Genomic DNA, 18798 nt, shown 5'->3' on the forward strand with positions numbered 1-18798 from the left:
ACAGAAATAGGAGAGGAGATAAAACAAGACTTGTGCTTTCTAATTGCAGACCTCAGTCAGATGTGCTGAGAGCGATACTGCATAGGGGAGGAGGGATAAGGCTGAAGCCTGGCCCTTGGGTAACACTTAATACATGCCCCACATGACACTTAAGAGCAGGAGCATGTGAAATAATCTCCTAAGCTACTGGAAACCCTGCAATGCACCTCCTCCTTCCTCCCATCCCTCTCTCTGAGAGCATCTCAAAGCCAATGAGGGGCTTGGGGAGAGACTACTGAGGGGACTCAGTGGTCTCAGAAAAACACTCCAGAGAGGAAAGCGAACTCAAATGCCAATGAAACCCATTTTGGTCATGACCTCTCAGGAAGCATCAGGACAGAGTAGGCAACAGGACAGCTGCCCAAGGGACAAAACATGCTGTTTTCTCTTGGACCAAATCCTCACTGAAGTCACAGAGTGAGGAATCCAGAATTTGACCCAGAGAACTCAGTTCTGACTCAAACACTAAGATGACCTTGATCTTGGGCTCTTGAGACCCTAAAGTTGTGCTTAATAGACAGCAACAGAAAAAAACAAGAGAGAAGAGAGCATAAAGGGAAGAAAGTGAAAGGAGGGCATGAGGCAATGGGAAACTAGATGGAGGCAGTACTTTTCCTAGCTCATAGCAGCTCAGGAATAAAAAGCTCATCTGTAACTTGGTTTCTAAAGCCTGTGCTTGCTCAGGGTTCATTGGGGACACATCAGGCACTGAGGTGAGAAAATAGAGCTGACATTTAATCTCAGGCCCTCTTAGCAAGAGTTGTGTCAAAGCAGGAAGATAGATCCTTGCATCCTTCCACTTCCCCAGAGTCCTTGCAGAGTGGTAGGAAGAATGAGGTAAAAAGAACTTACCTGCTGCTGGTCCCAAGTCCAGGCTGGAGTCGTTGAGCTCCCCCCCATCTTCCCAGAAGTACTGTGGGGGCTGCAAGATCTTGGACTCCTCATTCTCCTCACTGGCAAAGCCTGACCCTGGAGCAGCATGCAGGGAGCCAGGGGCAAGATCTGGCTCTGCAGCCTCTGGTCTGGTTTGCTCGTGGGAATTCATGGCCTCCAGGTGGGACATCATAGCAAATTCCAGCAGGGAAGTTGATGTGAGGCCATCGGCAGTTGGGTCCTCCGAGGAGGCAAGGCAGAGGCACAAGGTCCCTGTATAATGACAGAAAACACACATCAGAGAGAAGAATGACACCCACCGGGCTTGTCTTCCCCTTGGAGCCTATTCCTGCCAAACCAACCTGCCCTGAAGATGGGCTGTGCTCTCAGCTGAGGAGGAAATTTAGGGTATTTTGGGAAATATCCACAAGTATGCAGAGTGGCATTCACATCCAGGAGGAGTCAGTGCCAAGCAATCATCCAGCGTGGGGCACCTCTTTCTGGGGTGATGATTCACCCTCTCTGAGGTGTTTTTGCCTCTGTTAAAGGATGAGGTGCCTTGTTAATCACCCATCCTGGAGAGGAGGTGGAATGTCATATAGCTCAGCCACGAAACCCTGGCCTTATGAAAACAATGACAGTTTCTATCAGGCTGTCCTGATCTACAGCTATATTATATGCAGGGAGGATGGTTCAAACCAATATTATTTACAACCAGTATTAATCATGTTTTAAATCTGTAGAGTGAAAATCTGTTTTTTGGTTTGAACTTCAGTGCACTCACATTGTTGGTTCTCATAAGGAAGGGCTGACAGTTACAGGTAACAATTATATTGTGACAACAGCAAACATCCACCTAACACTAAGAAGGAGAGCAAGCTGCATTTTGCACTTTTCTATCAACATTACACACTTATTATTTCCATTTTAACTATTAGAAGGATTGACTGACACTTCTTGATTCCTAGATGAGACTTTAATTGTGATTTGTGTCAAGGTACATTCACATGCATATTGAACTCCAATCAAAATGCAAGAAAACAGCACCTGGGACTTGGCTTTATTCAGCTACTAAATGCCATTATAAATATGGAAGCATAAGGAAAAAGTAAAATTACCAAAAGCTGTTTTATATTTAAAACAGTTTTGTTAAGCAAGTGAAGTAACTAATTTGGGTGAACTGAACCATTTGCTTTGCAGCCCTCTATCATTCAGCACATCAAAATAAAAGATCTCATCCTCTCACAGCTGATTTTTATTCATAGATTAGAAGGAAAAAGGACAAGTTTTCTTGCTTTCTCAGCTCAGACTCAGTTCCTCAATTGTTAATGAAGTAGTCACTGAACTGAACTAATTGAATAAGCTGAAATGAAGACTAATTTGGTATTTTTCTTTGATAACTGATTTTCTAGACAACAGAAATGCAGCAGCTCTAATCCATCTGGACTTCAGTCAAACATCTGATACAGTGCCTCATGAGGAATTACAAGAGACACAAAAAAAGACAACTATTAGCAGGAAAACTGTAAGGCATTGGCTATACAAAAAAATTACAGAGGCTTGTGCTGGAGGAGGCTCCGAGTGAAATTCCTCACAGTTTGTCTTTGGATCTGCTGTTCTATCACATTTACCTAAGTGACCTTGCAACAAAAAGTAGGAAGGTGATAATGAAATTAGCCAAGGACACAAAGCAAGGAGACATCCCCGCTGCACAGAAAAACCACGGGTACAGCTAGGTGATCTTGAGAATGGGAATAACAGAAATATTATGAAAAGAAATAGCATAAAGTGATAAGCCCCCTTGAGAACTAGCACAAAACATTTCTGATACAAGCTGGGAAAACATTCATCAGAAATGTCTTAAGAGGAGAAACTCCTGTATTAGGAACAGCTCTGAGATATCACTGGAATGCAGATGTGAAAATCCTTGCAGAGTAGTGAAGTATTAGAAGCAGAGATTTTACAAAGCACTGCTGAGACATCACCTGGGAGCTGCACACAGATCTGGGTACACAAGGCCTGAAATGATTTAAGCAGAGCTGAACTGCCTTCAGGCAAGGGCACAGACAAGGCAACCTCCTGATGTTGCTACCCACCACTGTGCCCTACAACTCCACATCCCAGGAGCACAAATCCAAACCAGGGCAAGTGCTACGATGAGCTGAGGGGCAATGGCACATGGGTTGGCCCTGGTGTGATCATTGAAGACGTTGGCAAGTTGGCACAGAAAGTTTGGGAGTCGCTGCCCACCTGACAACAGATTACCAAACCTGTCCTGGGAATACTGGAAGCCAGAAATGCATTTAAGTCTTCTGCTCTGACCCTCTCCACCTCCCTCTACTATTCTCTGAACTCATCAAAATATTAGCAAAATCAAATATTGGCTACCCTTTTGCATACACACTTGGGCCAGGCTTCATTTCTCAGTCTTGTTTGTTTGCCCTATTGATCCAAGGCAAGATCAGCTCAGGCCTGAGCAGCAGCAAAAAGGGAATAGCAAAAGAGGCAGAGTATCAAAGGGGAAGGAAGCCACTGCAGCATCACAGAGCCAGCCAAAACACCTCAGGGCATCTCTAGGGATGTGCCAACTCCTGAGCCATGCAGGAACAGTGAAGTCCACAGCTGGAATCAAGAGCCTGCACACCCCCTGTGTGTGAGCCCAGACCTGGGAAGGTCTGGCCAGGACAGCCCCGTGCTGGTTCTGGGGCACCCAGCAGGCTCCAGTGTGAGCTTCCCCAGCTGACAGACAACACCTGCATCCCTGATGGAGCACCAGAGAGAGCACTTGTCTTGAGGAGCTTGCAGCTTAAGCAAACATGACAGAGAGCAGCAAGGAGGAGAAAAGAAACATTATTCTCAAAGTTATCCATCAAAGGAGCACAGGATAGGAAGAGACCATGGCAGGCCCAAGGCCACATGGAATATTTGGTTTATACGTGACTGCAACTGATGCCTGGATCCTGAGCAAGCTCTTTATCCACCCCAATGCCTCAGTTTCCCTGAGTCCCATTCACAGACACGGCTGATGTGGCACCTCAGCTTTCCAGCCACACTACAAAGCACATCCTGGTCTCCCCAGCAGCAAGGCAAAGTCTCAAAATGCACCTCTGTGCCAGCATCTACACTGCCTCAAACCTCTTTTCCATCAGCTACATTCTGTTAGGGCTGCCTACAGAGCTCAGCCAGAGCCCACCCCACCCCTTCTACAACACACATCTCATGGCAGGTGAACCTGGTAATCCAGAGAGCTATTTCCATCCATGTGGGAAGCTCAGATGCTGGGAATTTGTTTACCCTTCTTTAACTCTGAAGTGTTTACCCAGTTAAAACCCCCTAAGCTGCATTATCTGGTTTACTGGGATGCTGTGCTTTCCTCAGCCCAAGATAAAACTACGCCACCTCATCCTTAGGAATGAGTCATGCACAGCCTGAGCAAGACAGGTGTCTTGTCCCTGGGGTGGATGTGAGTGACACTGGGGTCTGATCTAGAGGCACGGGATGCAGAGACTGGGCTGGGGGAACCCTCTGTGCCAGCACCAGCCTGAATGCCTCAGGCCTTAAAGAACCACCACACCAGAGTACAAATCAGTACCTCTCCAGACACCATCCTGACACCGCTTCATTCATACCTTCTGCACCAGCAGCAAAAACCCAAAGGCTTGGGGTGCCAAAAAGCAGCACGAAGATTTGCCACCTTCCCCCTCTCTTTCAAGCCTCTCATAAAGGAGCTCCACGCAGCTGTCAACTCCAAGGCAAAGAAAGAATCAAAGCATGAGCTGAGCTGGGAGGCAGGGGAGCACAGCTGAGAAAGGAAATCTAATGCCCAAGACCTCAGTTGCAGGCCATTTTCCTCCCAGGACGGGTAACAGGGATTAGACAACTTCTACCAGCCATCAGCCTCCCGATTTTGTATTCTAAAACGCAGATCAAGTGATAGGAATAAAGAAACAAATGAATAAAGACCTGCAACTGTAGATGGGAGGGAGCAGGGAACAGAGCCAGGGCTCACCAGCTGCTTCAATGGGGCGTTTGTCTCTGATTTCTATTTTTGCGGCACCTCTGCGTAACCTGGAGGAGATGAGGCTCTGCATGCTAAAAAGGGCAGCCAGCCTTCGGGGAAACAGCAGGGCTTAGAGAACGGGAGGAAAAACCCTCCCAGAGCAGACAGAGGAGGGGCCAGAAAGCAGAGAAAGTGGGAGAGGTAGATTGAGAGGGGAGAGGGAACAAAGGCGGGATGGGATGGGAGCTCCCGTGCTGGCTGCGCGCTGTCCTGCTGCCAGCACCCACGGAGGTGACATTGGAGCCAATGCAAAAGGTGTTTCACCTCTGTGAGGAGCAGAGTGGGGCAGTTCCTACAGCAGGGAATAATGCTGCAGTGCTACCTTTCTGAGGACACTGAAAAAAAGCCAGCCAGGAGGATACAGATGAAAAGACTTTGCTAGTGCTGACCCCATGACCGCTCAGAAAACAGTTCTGAGTCAAAGTGGCGAAGCTCACTCTGTTCAGCTCAGCAGAGGATTCACAACAGCCCCAGACAAGGAGATGAGGGAGTTTCACTCAACAACAGAAAAAAAAAACCTGAAGAAAGGCTATCTGCCATCTTTCTCACAAAGTGCTGTGAATAAAAGCAGTTTCACAATTCTAAATAATTCTAAAAGAGCCCCAAAGTGTTTTCTACATTGGCTGACCAAAAATCACTTCATTCCTTTGCCACAAAGCAAGTCACCTCTCCATGGGATAGGGCAGCTATTTAAAAGCTCCAAATTGGCCTATTGAACAGGACTAGAAATTAAAGAGGAAATAAGTCATTTTTGTGTCCAGCTGAAATGAGAAGAGGGATTTGGGGAGATGAAATGGAATCTAGCTATTGAAGCTGTGACTGTGTCAAATAGCCTTTCAAATTTTTTCACTTTTCAATTAGTAACAAGCAAACCTCAATTTCTTTCCAAGGAAACACACAATCATCCCTTAAGATGTCACCACATCAGCTTGATCTGTAGAGGGGCTGGAGTGCTCATCAGTTTAGCCAACAGAAGGTTGGTTTTACCTCTCCTTCCTGAATGTTGTGGCTACACCACAGTGCCATGGAGGCAGGATCAGCCTGCTGAAGAGAAGAACACTTGCCTGGGGCACACTCTGACTTACCTGTCTGTCACCACCAGCTGGCAGAGCCTGCACACCCCACCCAAGCACACTTGCACAGGAGGGAGGTCAGAGCATGGTGGTACTGCCAACGAAGCAGCCACAGGAATGTCCATCTGGCCCTGCTACCGCTGACCTTCCTTCCAAGCCCACCCCACACCCAGGAGCTACCCAACAATGTTATTTCCTAGGAGAGCTGGGTCAGGAATGGGTCATTTACTGATAATCAGTTAGGACAGAAACACAATGACCAGATGAGGGAAGCATCTGCCAGGGATATTCCCTCCCCCAGACCACTGTGCCTGGAAAGGCAGGGGAGCAAGGCCCAAGGACAGAGAGGAGAGAGGCCCCAGGGCAGAATGGTCAAGGCACAAACCACTTCCAGAACATAACAAAATGCAGGGTAATTTAAATAACAAAAAGGGATCCCAGCCATGGCCAGTGGAGGAAGAGGCAGAAATGTTGTTTGACTGAGGGATGTCCAAGCTGATTCCCACACAGTCACCTGGAACCTCTGCACTCCTAACCCTCAACAGCTTGAACAGGGAAGCATATGGGATGACTGTGTATGAAACCAAGTTCTTTTGGTGCTCATTCAGAGTTACAGACCACAGCTGTTCTGGGACACAGCACCTAAGAGAACTCTCCCACTGCAGCTCCCACACAGCCTTATTGCTGCTCTCCCACATTGCACTAGACTACTTACACACCCAGCCATGACCCTAATCTCAGAGATCATTTCCAATTAGGGCTTCAGAAAACAAGATCAGACTGCCATCCTCCTCTGGTACTGCCAGCAAGCAGGTCCCTCAGCGAGTGTCCCTCTAAAACCATCCACCTTCCCGTGTCTCCAGCATGTTTTAGAAAGCAATAGGAAAAGCACTTGGTCTGCAGGTAGCACAGACTTACCTACCTACACCAAGAAGAGCAACAAGGCACAAGGGAAGAAGCCCTTGCAATGGGACAGCTCTTTAGAGGGATGTTGTGCCAGCATCTTTAAGCTTTTACAGCTCCTTACAGCAAGCACAATGAGAGCTCCAGCTCCACCCAGCTGCAGGGAGTGCGTGTCTGCACGTACTGGGTGGGCACCACCTCACAAAGAACTGCCAACATCTGCTCCCTGGGTACTTCAGCAGAGAACATCCACAGCATGCAGGGCCAGGTACACCCACGGGCAACAGCAAGGCACTGCCAGGGCACGCACCTGCTTTTGCAGAAAATTGCAGATGTGCCCTTTGTCAGACTGGGGCTGGTGTCCAGGGCTGCTGGGCACCCTCATCCCAACGCCAAGATGTGTCTGGTCTCCTGTCCTTAGGATCTGTAACATCCAGACTGCTCTAAACACCTCCACCCATTCCCACACGAGAGACTCCATGCAAGCAGGAGACACTTCAACATGCCGGCCTGTCCTCCCCCCTCTGCTCAACCATTCATGCCTGGAGCCACAATCTCACTTGGTTGCAGTCTCCCAGACTGTTTGCCTTCACTCCCTCCCTGGATTGTCTCATAGCCTTCACACCTCCCTCCTCTGCTGCCACCACGTCTGCTCTCCTCCTCGATTCCTGCTATTGACAATGGCAGCTCCCAGCTCGGGGCCAGAGGAGATGCAGCCCCTGGAAAAACAGCATTGGGTAGACAGTTCTACACAGTAGAAGTGAATTTTCTTTCCTCAGTTGTCTTTCATAGGCATATCTTTCATAGGCATATGAAGAGGAATATCATGCCTCTTCAAACAGCCTACAGACCCCCAGGGGTTAACAGACCATGGGATGAAAACCACTGATCTAAGAGAAAAACCACAGCCCACAGACTTCTTTGCCCTCTCTAAGGCCCAAAGCATTTCATTTGTCCCCTTGAGGTCTTAAGTGCCTCAAGTCCCCTTGAGGGCTTAATGTGGTTATTTCTGCCGCTGAAGCCTGTGCTTCCTCTTCTCACTCTGTCCAGCCTGGACTATGTCCCCCACAATGCTCACTCTGATTTCCAGCACACCCAATAAAGGCACTGCCTCCTTCTTCTGCAAAGCCTTCTTGCCCAGGCAGAACAAGCAATACCTCAGGTGCCTGAGGGACTTCCCTTGAAATGTGGTCACCTGTCAAAACGTAACTGAAACCTTTTACACCCCTAAAGGTCCTTAAATCCCCTGGCATAACACTGAGCACAAAACACTCCACTCCAGCACCTGCAGCAGAGCAATGACAACCACCCTGCCACACACTGCATCCTCAAGAGGCTCCACTCCCCAAACAGCCTCAGGTATCCTAAGCAGAAAAAAAGCTCATGCAAAGGTTTGGTGGTCCCAGGGCACATACATGGCTTCTGACTACCTTCACAACAGCAGGCAGGACAAGAGGAGCCATGGTTGCAGTTGGCATATAGAGAGAGGGCTGCAAAGCTGCTTTCCCAGCATTAACAATTTGACCCCAAGCAAGAATGTACATCCAAGGCCTGGTAACCACAACAGGGCTTCACCACGCACAGGGACAGTGAGGGACTGCTCTGAGGCCCAGCAGGGTGCACCTTCCTTGCCAGCATCCCTGGCCCTCTGAATAAACCAACACACGTGTTTTCTTGGCCTCGGTGCAGGCTGTGCTCGTGTGGCTGACAAAGAGCCTCTCTCCATTCTTTTGGGATTACGTGTTTCAGTAGCGCCCTGGTTTCCACAAACAGCCAGCAAGAATGAGGAGCCAGTTCACCCAAGCACCAGCTGGGAGATTGCTGCACCTTCCTGCAGCCCCTCTGCCCCAGCCCTGCAGTGGGGCTGTCAGTGCTGCTGCTCCCCCAGGTACCCACACAATGCCGCAGCTTCTTCCTAGGCAGAGTGAGTGGGAAAACTTCTGTGCACTCTGATCTGCAGCTCATCGCCGGCAGCTTCCCCTTGAGGGCTTAATGTGGTTATTTCTACCCCTGATGCCTGTAATTAAATGAACATTTCCTTATGGCAGCGAGGCGGCCAAGGAAAAACTTACTACAGGGGATTTTCATTCATCCTGATCTATATTCCTTCATCTCTGGCTTGTTCACACAATGCTAACAAGACATCTTCTAAGCAGGCAGAAAGACAAAAAAAAGCCCTTAAACAGCCCACATGCAGACAGCCACCTGGGGAGACAATAAGAGGAAGGAGACCAATTCCCTCCTTCCCCCCCTGCATCATTTTTCTACTTGCAAAACCAAAGGGGCTGAGATACCCTGGAGCCTGGAGAGATGTTTCCAAACTCTGCCAACAGACTTGTGCTGCCCAGCAGTCTGATGGGACCCTGATAAGGCACATGTCCCATTTCAGCACATCCTGCAGGGCTATGGAGGCTCCCAGCTCAGGGAAACACGTGGGGAACTGCACACAGTCAACCCAGCTCTCTCCTGGGTATCAACTGTTCCTGTCCTGTGCTACTGGAGAAGTGAGGCCAGAGTGCACTGAATAATTTCAGATTGGAACTGATCCTGAACCACCAAGCAAAGCTACTACCCAGAACAGAGCCCGAGCTACAAATTCCCAGCAGTCTGCATCTCCACTTCTGACCTCCCATCTGGGTAGGAGCCCACTGGTCTGGGGAGACCTGGCCAGCCCCACAGTACTGCCACAGCCCACCAGGATTACAAATTTCACTAGATTAGGAATTGAGCTGTCCCTAGGAGCTGCTTCTCACCTCCCATCTCTATGTCTCTCCCTGCTAGGACAGCAGAGAGGATCACAGGGAAAGCCAAGCACCCAAATCCTCCATATCACCACCAGCTGGACAACACTGCTGGAAAGTTTCCAGCAGCCTCAGTAGAACAAGAAGCATATCCTCCCCCCAGCACAGCAGTACCTGTGGGGTCCTTTTGGCTGCCACATTTTAAAACCACCATGAGGTCCCTCTCCTTCCTGTGCAGAGCAAACATAGCTTTCAGCTATGGGGATGGGGTCAACCCCTGCTGGCAGATTGGCAGGGTGGGATTGTGGCAGCTCCCCCCTCATATCTTACACTCTTCTCTGGAGGAGGCAGAGGCTTGGCTGAATTTGGGGACAGGGGTTTCCTGCTGAGACATGGCTGAAGAACCCTTGCCAGCTGTGCCCAAGGTATTCCCTTAGTGTGGACAACCTGCCTGGAGGAAACCACAGAATTGGCTCCCTCCTCAGCTCCAGAAAGACTTATTGCTTCTGTGCCACAGAGTATTGGCACAAAACCCCAACAGGTTTTCAGATCCATTTTGCTCTTCAAGCTCACTATTGTTTGCAAACCTAAAAGGCTTTATCTGTTGTCTTTCAGGAGCCTCAGATGACAGAGACTAACAGCCCATAGACAGAGCGGCTCTACAGATGACACATTCCCCCATGAACATTTTCAGGAGATTGGGGTAATAAAGGAGATGTGCCAGGGGACTGGATGTCACTGTATCACAGCTTGGTCGTGCTGGAAGACAGTGACTGGTTGGTAAGTCAGCCCTTCCTTCCCTGTCAGAATGACTCAAGACAAAGACTCCCCCACACTTCAAATGTCCCCGTTCAGAACTCCTGTTCCACACTAACCAGATTTCTGTACAAAGGGATGGATTAGGGAGGAAGAGGACAATCTCAGCCTCATGGGTCTTTGGGGGATCCCTTTGTTGGGAAATTTCCCCAGACTATTTAAAAATAGAAGCAGAGCATTCATAACTATTCCGACTATAATTATTCCTGCACATAACTGCCTTTTCCTGGCACCCTACCTCTCCTCCAAATTTCAAGAGAAGGCTCTTGGGGAATCGTGGAGCTATTCGTGGTGGCCCGTTCTTTGTATCAGTTTCACGGTAGTTCGCAAAATCACCACGACGCCAGACGAAGCCACCGACACCCGATCGGGCGGTGCGGGGCAGCGCTGCCGCAGCCGAGACCGCCCCGGCCGGGCCGAACCGCGACCGCCCGGTGCCCGCGGGTCCCGTGCCGGGTGCCCCATCTCCGGGGCGGGAGAGCCGGGAGAGCAGCCCACGTGCAGCCAGCCCACCGTGCCGGGAGCGCAGGGGGTCCCGGGGCAGACAGCGGCTGCCCCAGAGGGCTCTGATGCCCGGGTAGGGGACAGTGCCAGGCACACAGGGAGAGCTCCGGGGTGGGAGATGGGAGCCGCCGCAAGTCCCGGTACCCGGGTCAGTGGTGCCTGCGGGGAACGGCGGGGTGATGGAGACCAGCCCGCTGCAGAGATCCCGGCACCCCGGGGCACTGGAGCCGCGGCGCACCGCTGTTCCCCGGGATGGGGGCTGAGCCGACCCGCCTCCCGCCGGGGGTCCCGGTGCCCGCGGAGGGGATGGACGCCCACCCGCCGCCCAGCCCGTAGGGATGGCAGCGGCTCCCGCCGCGCCAGCCTCACTCACCGGCGGCCAGAAGCAGCAGCAGCAGCAACGCCGGGGCCCGGTGCAAGGGCTGCATGGCGGCGGCCGCTGCCCTGCCGCACCGCCTCTTCACGGGGAGCGGGGCCGCCCCGCCGCCCGCCGGGCTCTGCCCCTCGCCGCCGCGCCCGCCCGCCGCCCGGCCCCGCTCCGCATCCCGCCGCCCGGCGCCGCCTCCTCCCGTCCTCCCGCCGCCGCCGCCGCTCCGGGGGCGGGGAGCCGCCAGGGGGGTCCGCACTGCCCGCCGGCCGCGGGGACCGAGCGGCGGGCCGGGGGCGGAGCGCAGCCCTCCCTTCGCTCCTGATTCCTGCCTGCGGAGCCGCCGCCCACCCGGCCGGCGCCCTCTGGCCCCGGTCCCCGCACGCCGGTCCCGGTGCCCACAACGAGTGCCGGCGGCGCGGCTGCTTGCGCCGGCGCGGGCGATGGGCCCCCGCCGCGGGCAGCGGGGATGCGCCGGAACCCGCCCGGCACGGACAGAGCCCCCGGGAGGGCAGAGCCCCGCCAGCTGCAACACCGGGGCAGCGACGGCCCCCAAAGCAGAGACCCTCCGCATCCGCCTGCTGACCTCTCTTTAGCTGTCCATGGCTAATGGAGCCGCCGCTTCTCCCTCGCCCCTCAGTTCCCACCTCACTTCATCACCTAGAAAAACTTCTCCCGCCGGGCAAATTCCTTTCCCCACCTCTGGAGGCCATCTGGTCCAAGCCCCTGGTCAGCTGGGTCACCTACAGCCAGTTTCCTAGGACCATGACCAGATGGCTTTTGAGTATCCCCGAGGTTGGAGACCCCACACCTTCTCTGGACAACTTGTACCACTGCTCACACTTACAGTACAATGTGCTTCCTGATGTTCAGAAAGAACCTCCAGTGTTTTGGTTTGTGTCCATTGCCTCTGGCCCTGTTACTGGGCACCACTGGAAGGAAATGAGGCCATGGACACCATCAGTACCTTTATGGCAATGGCACATCACTGTCTCACATTTTATTTGGTGTTGCCATGACCTCCAGGTCCTTTCCTGCCAAGCTAGATCCCAGCTGGGTGGCTCCAGCATAATCTGGTGCATGAGATTGCTCCTCCCCAGGTGCAGCCCTTTGAAAGCCTTGCTGGACTGCAGTAGGTTCCTGTCAGCTCACTTCTCCAGCCTGTTGAGGTCCCTCTGTATGGAAGCTTGACTCTCTGGTTTATCAGCCAAATAAAGATATGCAGATATGGAGCCCTTCCCAGATTTGTGTTGGGATCCTGAACTCCACCATTTCATGCAGCCAAGGCTGCCTTTGACCTTCACAGCCCCAACGAGCCTCTCATTGCTGCTTAGTATGAGATCCAGCAGAGCATCTCTTCCTGTCCGTTCCTTTGTCACTCACTACATTCTGAGGCTTGGGGTGTTGCATCTGTTTTCTGAAGCTGGGTCTGTGCTGGAGCCTCTGCCCTAGCAGGGACAGCTGCTTTGACACCTGCTGGGAAAACCATTCCATGGTGTGTCACCACCATCCCCAAGACTGTCACATTGATACTAATTCAGCTGATGTCCCCTCTTTCATGCCCTTCTGTGCAAACTGCTGTGTGCTTTATTAAAAAAAAAAAATCTGTATTGCAGCAGTTCTTGTGTTTGTAGCTCTTGGAGCAGTTGTGGTGGATAGCACAGCAAAGGAACATGCTGAATATCCTGCCGAAAATCATTATTACAGCAACAAGACCAACTGCTCCAATTACACTAAATTTCAAATTAAACACATCTTTAGTTGCCTCAGGGCACAACATTACAGTAAATGACTCAAGCAAGGGCTTTGTCAGACAGGTGTCCAAGAAACAAAGCTCAAGAGGTCCTGCATACCACAGCAGTTGTGAGGGAACACGTGCCAGCTCCCTGCACTTCAGCCCCTCTTGCCAGCTGGATGAACTACAGCCATCCCACTCCCCTGCTGCAGGCCTGCAGCCTGTGGCCCCTCAGAAAAGCTGTGCAACTCTTGGTTCAAGGCCACAAATATGACGTGACTCCAAACCAAAGGACCCAAAAGCATCCTGGTCCTTTCTCACTGGGCACTCAGCTCATGATTTCCTCAGCATGATTTCTCACTGGGCACTCAGCTCAAGTTTTCCTCAGCAGTGGCTAGGAACCTTTCTCTTTGGTTTCAAAACAGCTTTCACACATTCTAGGAGGGCAGGGGATGCTAAAATCCAACACTGCAAGTTCCAACTGAGGAAACAGCTGTACTGTCATGGTCTCAGCAAATGTCTTTGTGCTTACAGGGATTGTACTGTGTGCCAGGTACTCTGCCTCTCCCATACAGCATGTCACTGAGACATCAGGACATAGCTCTGAGGGTGATCAGGATTTTAAATTCAAGCATTCTTATTCCTTAAGTAACTGTTCATTAAAAACACCCCAGAGTCTTTATTTCCCTGTAAATAAATTGATTTTTGTTGTTGTTGTTGTTTGAAGAGTGAATCTCCCGAAAGAAAAATTTATGGCCCAGAATACCTTTTTTTTCTGTCATGAACTTGCTGGTTTTCAACAGCTAGAGAAAGGTGTCAACGTGCCATAACCTGCTGAACTCTGTAATGAATCAGACAGCCACCTGAGGGTACTTGCTATTATTGATACTGACCCTAGCAGCTCCTAGGAGGCTGGCCCTGGCACATGTCACCCGTTTGTGCAGTTGCCAGCCCCTTTTTGCCAGCTCTTTCTTTCCATCATCTGCTCCAGTGCTGCAACTTCCCCCAGCACAACCAGGGCAGGTAACAGACTGGCTGCACCCCTTCCCCAGCCTGGCAAGGCAAAGCTGACAGGCTTGGACCAAAGTACTTGCTTTTGGCTTCTTTTAGACCACATCCATGCAGGGCTCTGAAAGTCCTTTTTATCCCAGAATCAATGCAGCCCCCAGCCCCCACCAAGCAGGAAATGCAGCAGGAACTACTGAGCTGTCGTTTACCCATTAGATGAGATAAAAACACTTTAGTGCACTGAGATTCTAGCCCAGGCATGGCATTTAATGAATGCTCTTGTCATTTTTCACTTTGTTGCTGGTAATTTGGCTGTCTTTGCATGCAGGTGGCTCACTACAAGTGGGTAACTAAAAGCCTTTCAGATCTCCTGACCCGGCCACATCCAGCTCCCAAATCTCAGAAGCTCATGGCGCTCCCTGGATTTATTTTGACATTATACATCAATCTCAGGCTGAGCAACAAAGGGGGAGTATGAAAGGAGAAGATACATCTTAGGCAAGAAAATTAAATAAAATTAGAGGCAACATTGATCAGCCAGGTCAGCGCTGCCAGTGGAGCAGAAAACAGGCGGCAGAGAAGGGCAGCACCATCTCTCTTTAAACAGCAGCACCAACTTCCACCCAGCCCCTGCATCTCCATTTCACACTCCCTGGAATAGGTACAGCTGGCTTGGCTCTCTTCTGAAGCATTGACAGCTTTATAGTCAAAGGCTTGTCATTTCTCATTTGATCTCCCTCCAGCCTCCCTACCTGGTGTACATTCTCATCCGATGCTCAGAGCACTGGTAAAAGAGGCTTTACAATTGCACTAAATGCTTTTTTTATAGCTGCTTCAAAGCTGTTCAGAAATTTTTCTTGGTATTACCATTATCTGTGCTTTTCTGTTCTTCCCCAAAATTGTTCAATTTCACAGTTACGTTTGTTAGGCAGAATCAGAAAGCAAGTGTGTATTTTAGGCTGGCAAAACTGAAAATCCTTCTGCTGTCTCCCCCTGTGAGTTACTGTAATGGCTTTTGCCTTAGGAAATTCAGCCAGCTTTCCCATTTCAGTGGAAGGGTCACATTTTGTTCCAAGATGCCTGCAAACAAATACTACAGAGGTAGAGGAATGAGGTGATAGCTAAGGGAAAGAATTTGGTGACTAAGGCTTGTCAATTAAAAAGAAACTAACCACAAAATCTAATCTTAGGGGAATTTAACTTATTTAGAAACTCCACATGAAAAAAAAAGCAGCAACTCATTAACTTGAAATATGCTGGTGAGATGTTTTATTGTCCTAAATACAGCAAAACTGAGTTCATCTGCAAAGGTGAAAGTGATCTATTGCCTGTGCTCAGCAGAGCATAAAGTAAACAATAAGCAAAACAAATAAACAGTCATATGTTAAGTACTGGCAGTGCTACAAAATGCAAGATGTCACTAGCACCAGGAAAAAGGTTTAACCCTTCTTTCTTTGCCCACTGACACTTGTCAAGGCAACAAAAGGTGATCTGTGCTCATTCTTAGATCAGAAGGAAAAAATGGGCTGTTTCCATTACCTTGATTGCCTGCTCTTTGGGGCAGAGGCTGGGTGACACAGCAGGCTTGTGGCACACCATGCAATTTAACACAATCTTCTATACAGCCTTTTGGCATCTCATGCCTCCAGAAGAGGAAAATTCCCTGCCCTATCCAGCCCCTCCTTCCTTAGGCACAAGGAAAGATTTAACCTCTCCCTTTTTCCAGAATATGTGAATTTACTTCAGAGCCTCCAAAAAGCTTTGTATAAGCTCATTTGCTGACTTAGCCTTTTTAATTCTGGGACACCATGAAACCTTTTGACTGTACCAAGCAGGGGCGGGTACCTGCTCTATTCCTGCACAGCCCAGGCACGCAGCCACTCTCTGGGCAAAACACACAGGTCCTGCTCTCATCCAAAATCCTGCTGGGGAAGATCTATAATAAACACTTCAAGAGGAGTGACTGGAGAAACTAATGCCTTCCAGAATAGGCTGTAATTAGAAGAAATTCTGCTCTGTTTAGAGCCCCAGCAAGATTTTCTCTATCAGTTTGGGACTTTCTTCATCTCTGCGTCAGTTTGTTCCCCTTAAGGGACAGCACACTGCCCACCTGGGACACAGTGCGGCTGCCAGCCCTGCTTCCTTCCCATCCCTGGTGTGAAGTGCAGGGCAGAACAAGCACAAGTTGTGCTTTACTTCCCCATTTCCACATGCCCCTGCTGCCTCCCACCCCTAAAGGTTCGTGTTTCTCTCCTCACTGAAGTGGAGCTGATTGCTGCATTAATAGCCACTCTGACAGCAAACCTCAGCGGATTCTTGGAGGGCAGAGCAAAGCAGAGCTCTATTGAATTTAATTAAGGGGCCAGAATAACCTTTAACAGAGTCACATGGGGCAAGGAGGCAGACAGCTCTCCAGCTGAAATCTCACCCCAGTTTCCTCACAGCCCAGGGGACAGGGCTCCTCACTTGAGGAGAATGGCAGCCAGGTCACACTGCTCTGTCACAGCTGGTGTACAGAGGGGTGGTCACAGCCCTCCATTTACACAAGTCAGGAAGGAGAAAGGAGTACATCTCTTTGGGGCCATTCACATCATCTAATCTGGACCTCTGCACAGCTTAGAGAACCCCTTTATCTCTATGTTGAGCTCATCAACTCAGACAGTAAACAAATTACTCTCTGTAAGGGATGAAAAATCTGCAGAAATGAAGATGTCATGAGGGCAGCAAGCCTCAGATCTTCTAAAGCTTTTAGCTGGGGCAGAAGGACAAGCAAGATAAAGCCTAGTAAAGCCAAGGGGTTGATGACAAGGCACAGGAGGTTTAGTCTGAGCTCTGCCTGTTTTAGAGATATAACCAGAGCCTGAAGAAGTTACTGTCAAAGCCTCATTGTACCAGGTTTGAGGAGCACACAGCAGGGAGCTGAGCACAGCAGCCAGCAGGACAGCCACAACAGTACCCAAGACAGATGAGCAGCTCAGAGATGAGACCCAGATTGAACCAGAAGTCCAGATCCTCAGAGAAGCTCACAGTGATGAAGCCAGACCCACACCAAAGCAGTCAGTCCCTAGGTCAGAGTCAAGGTCTGTGATGGCAGCCATCATCCAGGAATCACTTGGCAGTTCCACAGTAGTAGAAGATGACCAAGATCAGGAAGGCAGTCTATGGACCACAGCCCAAAGCAATAGGTACTTTGAGCAGGCACAGGGAGACACACACCAATATTTTCCCCCTCAAAGCTCACATAAGCCCCAGGTGAGCTTAAATAGAGCACCAGGCCATAAGTATGGATAGAGGGCCAGGAGAGCCTGGTCAGGCTTATTAGTACCCTCAGAGCCCAGATATAAACCTCTCTCCTTGAACAGTGACCTAAGAAGGTGAGGGGGAGTTCCTATCTTTTAATGAGCAAAGTATTTTCACTGGGTAGAACCCAGAGGTGGTTTGTAACTTTTCTTACTAAACTGCAAAGGCTAATGTCATCTTCAGAAAAACTATTTTAATAGCTGACTAAGCTGGAATGTGGGTATATATTTTCAGAGTGGAGGGATCAGCCTGTACCTGAAGAGGGCTGGTAACTCTTGCCTCTGAGGAGAGCCAGTCACTGACTCATAGGCTCTACTGGTACTCCTACATATGTGTTTCTGTGGCATTTAATGGGACTGAAGCTCTTCAGCACCTCTTAGACAGGACAGTTACTGTCAGATCACCCTGAGTACTAGATCACCCAGAGAAGAAACTTGGCACTTCCTCGGGGTTCTCCCAACAGCCTTACCTCTCCTTTAGAGAGAAGTGACTTGCAAAATGAGCAGAAGGGAGCACAAGCCTTTCCAAGGTGCTTTTGCTGTAAAAATGCAGAGCTCAGCAGCCCCTTAAGGCTGCTCACAAATGTTTAGTAAGGCCAAGGGGCATGCTGGATGGCTGGAATCCTTGGCAGACCAGTGCTCCAGATAATGGAGACATTAAATCAGTGATGGCAGCAAGGACTGCATAATAGATGCAAAATACAGCAGAAGCCTGATCCAATTTTGGCTCTGCTTTGTTAAGTAGAAAAGTATTTTAGGAGATGGAAAAATACTAGGAAGTTCAGAGTGCATCCTTGCTGCAGCACAGTAGGAGATGTAGCTGTTTGCAGTGACTCACCTGTATCTGTGGACACACATCTGCTGTAAACATATTCCCATACTGTCTTCACATGTTGGAATTCAGGTGAGTTGAGGTCAACAAGGGCAGAGCTGTAAGCATCTGAAACAGCCCTCCTGGCTGAACTGGAGTGGGATGTCCAGCCCTCCTGGCTGGACTGCACTAGGGTGGGAAGATGCCACGAACCAACACAACTGCTGCATCCTCAGCACTGTAGCACTGGGAAAGCTCTTGTCACCCAGTTTCCAGACAGCTCTTTAGTAAACACAGTGGAGATGGACAGAGAAGCTTCCAGCCAAGGTCTGGCATGGGAGAAAGGGAAACACTGTGAGTCCAGAAATGCTGGATATGCTAATTTTTCCAAGAGGTTTTGGCATTAATTTGGGGAAAACCACACATTACTGAATGTAGACTTCACCTGTTCAAGGGGCATCTGCCACTTGACAGGCAAACTCAGAAACAGCCACTGGCACACTGGATGAGCCCATGACTTGCAGATGTAGTGTGTTGCTTTATGATCACAATAAAGGCATAAGCTAAAC

At 50.1% G+C, this 18798-nt stretch overlaps 1 protein-coding gene across 1 annotated transcript in view; it reads right to left on the minus strand.

Annotated features, from left to right (window-relative positions):
- The window catches only part of PODXL2 (podocalyxin like 2), a 33004-nt gene extending 21207 nt beyond the window's left edge, over positions 1-11797 (minus strand). Inside the window, 2 exon segments of the mRNA XM_036390850.2 lie at positions 892-1185; positions 11383-11797. Of these exon segments, the coding sequence (XP_036246743.1) occupies positions 892-1185; positions 11383-11437 (349 nt within the window). The 5' untranslated portion in view covers positions 11438-11797.
- Positions 11798-18798: the final 7001 nt, after the last annotated feature.

The sequence above is a fragment of the Molothrus ater genome, chromosome 11 (genome assembly GCF_012460135.2).
Source record: "Molothrus ater isolate BHLD 08-10-18 breed brown headed cowbird chromosome 11, BPBGC_Mater_1.1, whole genome shotgun sequence".
Lineage (NCBI taxonomy): Eukaryota > Metazoa > Chordata > Aves > Passeriformes > Icteridae > Molothrus > Molothrus ater.